Source organism: Lottia gigantea (assembly GCF_000327385.1).
Source record: "Lottia gigantea unplaced genomic scaffold LOTGIsca_33, whole genome shotgun sequence".
In the NCBI taxonomy this organism is placed as follows: domain Eukaryota; kingdom Metazoa; phylum Mollusca; class Gastropoda; family Lottiidae; genus Lottia; species Lottia gigantea.
The window spans coordinates 1,135,153-1,145,866 of record NW_008709110.1 but is presented as its reverse complement, the minus strand read 5'-3'; the positions used below and the strand labels follow the sequence as shown (position 1 = coordinate 1,145,866).

The 10,714-nt window shown below is 29.7% G+C and overlaps 2 protein-coding genes across 2 annotated transcripts; one reads left to right on the top strand and one right to left on the bottom strand.

The window, feature by feature from the left end:
* Positions 1 to 9,032: 9,032 nt before the first annotated feature.
* Positions 9,033 to 9,683, top strand: LOTGIDRAFT_120299 (hypothetical protein; the record flags this gene model as incomplete). The annotated part of the gene is made up of 1 exon (XM_009058239.1): positions 9,033 to 9,683. A coding segment is annotated over one exon (651 nt), but the record flags the coding sequence as incomplete, so codon positions are not given.
* Positions 9,649 to 10,221, bottom strand: LOTGIDRAFT_120279 (hypothetical protein; the record flags this gene model as incomplete). Its single annotated transcript, XM_009058238.1, has 1 exon — positions 9,649 to 10,221. A coding segment is annotated over one exon (573 nt), but the record flags the coding sequence as incomplete, so codon positions are not given.
* Between the last annotated feature and the right edge of the window lie 493 nt (positions 10,222 to 10,714).

Here is a 10,714-nt window from a genome sequence, read left to right as displayed (position 1 = left end):
TATACAATACACATTTATATACAATACACATCAATACACATTTATATATACAATACATATTTATATATACTATACACATTTATATATACAATACACAATTTAAATACAATGCACATTTATATATACAATACACATTTATATATTCAATACACATTTATATATACAATACACATTTATACATACAATACAAATTTATAAATACAATACACATTTATAAATACAATACAAATTTATAAATACAATACACATTTATAAATACAATACACATTTATAAATACAATACACATTTATATATACAATACACATTTATATATACATTACACATTTATAAATACAATACACATTTATATATACAATACACATAAATACAATGCACATTTATATATACAATACACATTTATGTATTCAATACACATTTATATATACAATACACATTTATACATACAATACACATTTATACATACAATACACATTTATAAATACAATACACATTTATAAATACAATACACATTTATATATACAATACACATTTATATATACATTACACATTTATAAATACAATACACATTTATATATTCAATACACATTTATAAATACAATGCACATTTATATATACAATACACATTTATATATACAATACACATTTATAAATACAATACACATTTATATATACAATACACATTTATATATACAATACACATTTATAGATACAATACACATTTATAGATACTATACACATTTATAAATACAGTACACATTTATAGATACTATACACATTTATAAATACAGTACACATTTATAGATACAATACACATTTATATATACAATACAGATTTATATATACAATACACATTTGTAAATACAATACACATTTATATACACAATATACATTTATATGTACATTACACATTTATATATAAATTACACATTTATATATACAATACACATTTGTAAATACAATACACATCTATATATACAATACACATTTATATATACATAACACATTTATAAATACAATACACATTTATATATACGTTACACATTTATATATACGTTACACATTTATATATACAATACACATAAATTTATAGGCTTAATGATAGATGTCCACCAGAATTTTTCTTACTGCCAAGAAGATTTTAACCCATGGCACCCTATTGCCTAACAGACAACAATCCAACTTGGTACTGACCTAGTGTTAGAGGCAAGGATCTTTTGGCTGTTGTTGTAAATTTGGGCTTGTTGTAACATTATTTTTTTTATCTTACAGTGTGGTGCCTCTGTACATATTCAAGATAAAACATTAAAAACACCATTAATGTGTGCTACAGAAAATGATTGTAAAAGTGTGATACAGTATTTAGTAAATGCTGGTGCCTCCGTTGATGAAAGAGTAAGTTAGTGATGACTTTAAAAACCTTTTTGTTACACACACATCAGTTGTCTTCTTACCATTACACAGTTCAGTTGCAGCACAGTAATTGTGCAAAAAAGAAAAAAGCTAACAATGATTATTAACAATTAATGGTTTGAAGTGTTTTAACACATAAAAGTAGGTCATAAATGTTTTCAGTACATAAAATGGCCACAAGTAGCTTCATTACAGTTATAAAGGCCAGAAGTACATCAATACATGTAATGAATTAATAGCAAAACTAGTATATTGGAGAATAACTATATTATATCTAATTGTAGGGAGAAGATGGTATGACTGTATTACATTATGCTGCTAAATTAGGTAGTATGGAAGTTATACAGTATCTAGTAGAAGTTAAACAAATGAATATCAATATGACTGTAAGTATACCTGAATATATGTGTAAGTAGTTAGTAGCACATAACTGGAGATGGTATCAAAGGTCCTTAGTTTATGACTATAAGATGTCTTTAATGATGAAAAGATAAAACATAATAATGATGATATCATTCTTGTGATGATAATGATGATTCTTAGATTATGATGCTTCTCATGATCATAATGATGATTCTTTTGGTGATAATGATGATCCTGGTTATTATAATGATGATTCTTGTGAAGATAATGGTGATTCTTGCAATCATAATGGTTATTCTTATGATCATAATGATGATTCTTTTGGTGATAATGATGATCCTTGTTATAATAAAGATGATTCTTGTAATCATAATGGTGATCCTTGTGATCATAATGATAATTTTTATGATCAGAATGATGATTCTTGTGATCATAATGGTGATTCTTGTGATCATAATGGTGATTCTTGTGATCATAATGGTGATTCTGTGATTCTTGTGATCATAATGGTGATTCTGTGATTCTTGTGATCATAATGGTGATTCTTGTGATCGTAATGGTGATTCTTGTGATCATATTGATTATTTTTGTGATGATAAATTTTTGTGATTGTGAATCATCATTCTTGTGCTGATCATTATGATTCTTATGATTGAGAGTGATGATTATTGTGATTATTTTTTTTAGGATGATGGTGGCTGGACACCTATGATTTGGGCAGCAGAATCTAAATATGTAGAAGTTGTAAGATATTTAATGTCACATGGTGCTGACCCTGGTTTAAAAGATGATGTAAGTTTCATTATATTGCTGAATTATGTTTTAAGTTCCCTCATCAGATAATCAGAATCAAAGTCTTGAAATAGGCAAGATGTTTACATAGGATAAAAAGTTTCTGTCTCAATTCTAATGTTTTTAAATATAATTAAATATTGTAATGATGAATATTGTAGGAAGAAAATACTGGATTACATTGGGCGGCGTATGCTGGTAGTGTAGATATTATTAATCTTGTATTAGGGGCTGGCTGTGAATTAAATACACCTAATGAACATGGTGATAGACCTCTGTAAGTTTCTTCCTTTTTCTTTAAGATTTTACCACTGTCAAGTCACTTGCAAAAATGTATTGGTTCAATGAGATATAAGCAATTTAGAGCAATAATTCTTTGGTTATAGAGCTAGGTCAAAGTTTATATCAGTTTCAGTTATGTTCTATTATGTTAAATCAGTATATATCTATGATATTGTATTATGATGTTTTAATTTCAGTCATATAGCAGCTAGAAGAAATCATTATGAATGTGTGGTGTAAGTATTTATTGTATTAATGATTCCCATATACTTTAAGACTGAAAGAAACCTAAGAACCTACAATCATGCTTAGGGAATATGTAATTTCCAATTAAATTTGCTCAGATTTAAGCATTTTGCTCAATAGTGAAATTATAATGAATATAAAGAATTATTGAAGAAATATATATAAGTTATTATTAATATAAATATTAATTTATATTGTAGATTACTGTTAGCTAGAGGTGCTGATGTAGAAGTAAAGAACAATCAAGGAGAAACACCATTAACAGTATGTGTTGTTTCTTGAATTTAGAATAACTTGAGTAATCAACTATTGAACGAAGTTTTAGCAAGATATTCTAGTAGAATAGAAAAAAAGATCTAGCCTTCTCCTACTGTGCATCAAATCTGCATGAAATTAAGAAAGAAAAAGAAATGAATAATCATTTTTTTACAAGGATGATAAATTAATACCACTTGGTCTTTGTCCTGTTGGCATTGATCCTTACCCAAGATGATCTTTTAAAGGTCAACAGTCTTTTACATGCATGTCTAGATTATAACCCACAACCTTCATTTGTTCAAATAAAATCATCCTTACTCTCTTACTATCTTGTTTATTTCAGGTGTGCTTAGACAAGACCTCACCAACATGGATGGCATTAAAAGTAAATAAACAACTGAAAGGTTTTGCTGCTAAGAGATTGGCGAGACCTGAGAAGTTGTTACATAGAGATATATCATTAGGAAGAGAGAAGAATCCTATAGCTTGTGTTAATGATGTTGATGATGAATCATTTCCTACTGATTATTTATATATTATAGAAAATGTTGAAACATCTCCTTTAAATATTAATCGTGTTATTACTAGCTTACAGGTAACATTACCTTTTCTCCTTTACTGTATATTTGTGTGTATAATGCACAGTTTTTTTTAATGTAATTATGGAAATTTTTACTTTATTCATTGCTCAAAAAGTATCAAAGTATATGCTTGCATCTGTCATTATAGCAACATGCACTATATAATCATTTAATCTAAAGGGCAATAATAATTTTTGATATTTCCTTTAGTTTATTTCTAGTCTCATGAAGAAAATTAGAATTATTTCTGAATATTGGGTCAAACATGTTCATTGAAAAATTGTTGTGGTACCTGAATATAAAGTTATAATTCTGTTGTAGAGCATTATCGGTTCTGAGCTTTTGAATACATGACATCTAAAAATATGATTTATGAAATAATTTGTGTTTATCTTGATTATTATGTTTTATTTTGTAGAGTTGCAGATGTAAAGATGACTGTTCGTCATTATTTTGTGTTTGTGCTAGAAGCAGTATCAAATGTTGGTATGATAAGGTAAGTGTCATGATTTTGTATTTATGCTAGAAGCAGTATCAAATGTTGGTATGATAAGGTAAGTATCATGATTTTGTATTTATGCTAGAAGTAGTGTCAAATGTTGGTATGACAAGGTAAGTGTCATGATTTTGTATTTATGCTAGAAGTAGTGTCAAATGTTGGTATGATAAGGTAAGTGTCATGATTTTGTATTTATGCTAGAAGTAGTGTCAAATGTTGGTATGATAAGGTAAGTGTCATGATTTTGTATTTATGCTAGAAGCAGTATCAAATGTTGGTATGATAAGGTAAGTGTCATGATTTTGTATTTATGCTAGAAGTAGTGTCAAATGTTGGTATGATAAGGTAAGTGTCATGATTTTGTATTTATGCTAGAAGTAGTATCAAATGTTGGTATGACAAGGTTAAGTGCTCATTATTTTGTGTATGTGCAGAAGCAGTATCAAATGTTGGTATGATAAGGTAAGTTCATCATTATTTTCTACTGTATGTACTTTCTATGTCAATACAAGCAATGGTTATAATTTTTATTTGCAGCTTGGTCGATTGATAACAGATTTTAATATAGTAGAACCACCATTAGTATTTGAATGTAATCGTGCTTGTCGATGTTGGACTAATTGTAATAATAGAGTTGTACAGAATGGTATAACGTAAGTATTTTATTTTTGAGACTGAACAATCTTTATTTTAGTATTAAGAAAAATGTGTTTTGAAACAGTTTTTACTTTCAGAAATATTTAGTCACAAACATGTGAAATTAGTTTATTATTAGTCTCGTTTATTAATCCTGTTATATACTAAATTTGTTTAATTATTAATTTAGTGCCAGAATGCAGTTATTCCGTACTAATGGTAGAGGATGGGGTGTGAAAGCCCTTACAGACATTCCCAAGGGCAGCTTCATATGCGAGTGAGTAAACTCTGAAAGTTGTTCATAGTTGACTTATTGAACCTTACTGCTAAAATAAAGTTATCCATAATAGATGAACAGAACATATAAAGAGCTATTATTTTATATTGTTCTATAATTTGATATGCCAATAATCTAGTAATAATGTTTATGTCTGAAATAATTCAATAACCTTTGATAAAGTAATGTCCCTTTGACTATGTTATATAAACTATATTATAGATATATTGGAGAGTTAATATCTGATTGTGAAGCTGATAGACGTGAAGATGATTCCTATTTATTTGATTTAGATAATAAGGTAAGTGCATTATCATTTAGATAGACCCTGGTCCCTCGTTAACTTTTACCAAATAAAATGATTGATGTCTTGTAAGCAAAGAGTATTAATATTCTGAGTAAACATAATGAATTCTGAATAAATTTATTATGTATCTTGCTACCGACATTATTTGATGTGTTCTAAGAAAGAATATTCTTACAGTTCTTATTAATTGAAAGCTGTCTCATACAATAAATTATAATTTGTAATGTTATGTATTTTGTAGGATGGAGAAACTTATTGTATAGATGCTAGGAAATATGGTAATATAGCTAGGTTTATTAATCATCTATGTGAACCTAATGTTATTCCTGTTAAAGTTTTTGTTGAACATCAAGATTTACGTTTTCCCAGAATTTGTTTTTTCTCCTCCAGAGAAATCAAAGCTCATGAAGAATTAGGGTAAGTCTCAATTAAAACCTACCAAACATTGCAATCTTGCTTCGAATTCTCATGAAATCAGACAATTGAAGTATCAAGTCAAATGGACTCCCATGTGCTCATTTGTTATATTTTTTATACGAAAGAAATTCGATCAGTAGAGCATTGCTAGTACTGCAAATACACATACCTAACTACATTCAATATGAAGAGCCTTCCAAAATGGCACTTTGATATACTATGTGCATAAGGTGACAAACACTCATTGAAGGTTAATAATAATCTCCGTATAAGGGTAGGAATGTTACATAGTCATGTGTATATGAGCCACAAAAATGTAGAGAAACATTGGATTTGAAGCTGATGTTTTTTTCTTTTCTCTTTCTTGTCTGTTAAAACCTGCATATTGTTTTCCAATTATGATATAGACTTGGTTTATAATGGTTTCATAAACTTATATTTTATTATTGTAGTTTTGATTATGGTGAAAAGTTCTGGATTATTAAATGGAAACAATTTACATGTACCTGTGGCTCTGTTAAATGTAAATATTCTAAAGATACAATACAGAAAACATTAACTGACTATAGACTACGTCATGGGGTAGAGGATACAGGATTAGATGAACCTGCTACCTCCACAGTCCCACCCCCACCACTTTCTGAATCTACATCCACACCAGAAACACCGGCCACTCCTGGTGTTTGAACATAATTTATCATCATAGTTGTTGTATATAGCTATCATTATTTTATATAGATATAATATTATGAAATTTACAATGATTGCTTAGTGTATAAGAATTCTTTATGATTGTGTATTATAAATGCTTTTAAGCTTCAGATAACCTCACATTTTTTACTCTAAATACTTGCTTTATTCATGCATTTTATTTAGAAATCAATTCTGCATAACATATTTCACCGCGTATCTACTTAATACTTTACAGTAAGGTTCAAAGGTTATATTATGATGAAATGATGAAGGGTAGAGTGCAACTTGCAATGGTGATAGTTGCAGTAAATATATTATAAAGCTAGTTGCAGTAAATCTATTATAAAGGTAATTGCAGTAAATATATTATAAAGGTAATTGCAGTAAATATATTATAAAGATAATTGCAGTAAATATATTTAGAATGATTTACAGTATACTGCAATGATAGTGTCTGAATATATATTGCCAAGATAGTTGTAGTAAATTACAATGATAGATACATTAACTACATGGCATAAACTTGCAATAAATATATTTAAATGGTAGTCGAAGTATTTATATTGAAATGATTTACAATAAATAAATTGAAATAGTATTTGCAGTAAATACATTGCAATTACAGTATTTATATTGAAATGATTTACAATAAATAAATTGAAATAGTATTTGCAGTAAATACATTGCAATTACAGTTGCAATGCATCATTTTTTTTAGGCTTTTCACACATCTGAAATATATTTAACAATGGTTGAATTCGTCTTATTTGGAGTATTTCCTTTGACCTTGCAACGTTGTTTTAAGACTGTTATGTGGATATTTCAAAATATACAAAGTAAATGTTGCATACTCCCGAATATACTGGTACTTAATATTATATACGATATAAGATATTGATACAATACCCTTGTATTAATTATTTGTAAAATAATATTCATTTTTACATTCAATCATTCCATTCCATGTTACCATATACATCTAAATCATAATGTTATTAGGAAGACAGCAAGAGACAACAGGTAAATCTAATTAGATGATTTAATAAGCGGAATATAGTTCTCTAAATGTTTGGTTAATAACCTGATAAAGCCTAATTTCAGCTTTTTGTATTGCGGATTTAAAGTCATACAGATAGCTGAATATTGTGTTTATTAGATAATATAGCAACTAATAGATAATCATGCCCCTTGATAAGCATGGCTTAATGATAAAGCAAAATATATTAGAGCTAATTGTAGTAATAGTACGTGACTATATTGATTTTATATTTAAATGAAATCATACCAGTAATTGCTATATATAAATATATAAATAAACTATGGTTTGGTGAATATATTATAATGAAGCGGTGTTTATCTGATATTTTGTATGTAATTTTGATAAGATATCTTTGTTTACAAGGTTTTTTTAGATGTTAAAAATGATAAACTATATGAAATGTACATGGTTGATCATGTATATGAAATTGAAAACTGTAAATTAAATGAGAATGATCTCAATATATCGAGTTTTAAATTTCAACTGGACCTGGGGTAGTAGGTTTCCAACATGTCAAGAAATACTTTTGGTTTTATCCAGATGAATTAAATAGAATGTTATTTCCAATATGATAGATTCAAATTTTCAATATTATTATGTTGACACAACTAGTCATGAAGGGAAAATTGAAATTAAACACAATTGATCAAATATAGATTCGTGTCAAAGACACAACAAACAGTTTATAAACGCAATTCTTGAGCAGTATGCCCACAGTGTAGATTTTTCGGCATTTGTTTTTGCACTGATTATGTTTGCTCCAACCTACGATTTAATGCATCTGTAATTTACAGAAAACATTTTGCACTGTTCTGAATGAATGACCTTTAACAAAGTGATCGATGTTTCAGCATGAAAACTGTAACGAAGTGATCACTTTTTTTCTGTGTGGACTTTGACAAAGTAATCACTGTTTCTGTATGGAAGGACTTTGACAAAGTAATCACTGTTTCTGTATGGAAGGACTTTGACAAAGTAATCACCGTTTCTGTATGGAAGGACTTTGACAAAGTAATCACCGTTTCTGTATGGAAGGACTTTGACAAAGTAATCACTGTTTCTGTATGGAAGGACTTTGACAAAGTAATCACTGTTTCTGTATGGAAGGACTTTGACAAAGTAATCACTGTTTCTGTATGGAAGGACTTTGACAAACAAAGTGATCACTGTGTCTGTGTGGAAGCACTTTGACAAAGTAATCACTGTGTCTGTGTGGAAGCACTTTGACAAAGTAATCACTGTGTCTGTGTGGAAGGACTTTGACAAAGTAATCACTGTGTCTGTGTGGAAGGACTTTGACAAAGTAATCACTGTTTCTGTATGGAAGGACTTTGACAAAGTAATCACTGTTTCTGTATGGAAGGACTTTGACAAAGTAATCACTGTTTCTGTGTGGAAGGACTTTGACAAAGTAATCACTGTTTCTGTATGGAAGGACTTTGACAAAGTAATCACTGTTTCTGTATGGAAGGACTTTGACAAAGTAATCACTGTTTCTGTATGGAAGGACTTTGACAAAGTAATCACTGTTTCTGTGTGGAAGGACTTTGACAAAGTAATCACTGTTTCTGTGTGGAAGGACTTTGACAAAGTAATCACTGTTTCTGTATGGAAGGACTTTGACAAAGTAATCACTGTTTCTGTATGGAAGGACTTTGACAAAGTAATCACTGTTTCTGTATGGAAGGACTTTGACAAAGTAATCACTGTTTCTGTATGGAAGGACTTTGACAAAGTAATCACCGTTTCTGTATGGAAGGACTTTGACAAAGTAATCACCGTTTCTGTATGGAAGGACTTTGACAAAGTAATCACCGTTTCTGTATGGAAGGACTTTGACAAAGTAATCACTGTTTCTGTATGGAAGGACTTGACAAAGTAATCACTGTTTCTGTATGGAAGGACTTCGACAAAGTAATCAGTGTTTCTGTATGGAAGGACTTTGACAAAGTAATCACTGTGTCTGTGTGGAAGGACTTTGACAAAGTAATCACTGTTTCTGTATGGAAGGACTTTGACAAAGTAATCACTGTGTCTGTGTGGAAGGACTTTGACAAAGTAATAACTGTTTCTGTATGGAAGGACTTTGACAAAGTAATCACTGTTTCTGTATGGAAGGACTTTGACAAAGTAATCACTGATTCTGTATGGAAGGACTTTGACAAAGTAATCACTGTTTCTGTATGGAAGGACTTTGACAAAGTAATCACTGTTTCTGTGTGGAAGGACTTTGACAAAGTAATCACTGTGTCTGTGTGGAAGGACTTTGACAAAGTAATCACTGTTTCTGTATGGAAGGACTTTGACAAAGTAATCACTGTTTCTGTATGGAAGGACTTTGACAAAGTAATCACTGTTTCTGTATGGAAGGACTTTGACAAAGTAATCACTGATTCTGTATGGAAGGACTTTGACAAAGTAATCCGTGTTTCTGTATGGAAGAACTTTGACAAAGTGATCACTGTGTCTGTGTGGAAGCACTTTGACAAAGTAATCACTGTGTCTGTTTGGAAGCACTTTGACAAAGTAATCACTGTGTCTGTGTGGAAGCACTTTGACAAAGTAATCACTGTGTCTGTGTGGAAGGACTTTGACAAAGTAATCACTGTTTCTGTATGGAAGGACTTTGACAAAGTAATCACTGTTTCTGTATGGAAGGACTTTGACAAAGTAATCACTGTTTCTGTGTGGAAGGACTTTGACAAAGTAATCACTGTTTCTGTATGGAAGGACTTTGACAAAGTAATCACTGTTTCTGTATGGAAGGACTTTGACAAAGTAATCACTGTTTCTGTGTGGAAGGACTTTGACAAAGTAATCACTGTGTCTGTGTGGAAGGACTTTGACAAAGTAATCACTGTTTCTGTGTGGAAGGATTTTGACAAAGTAATCACTGTTTCTGTATGGAAGGAC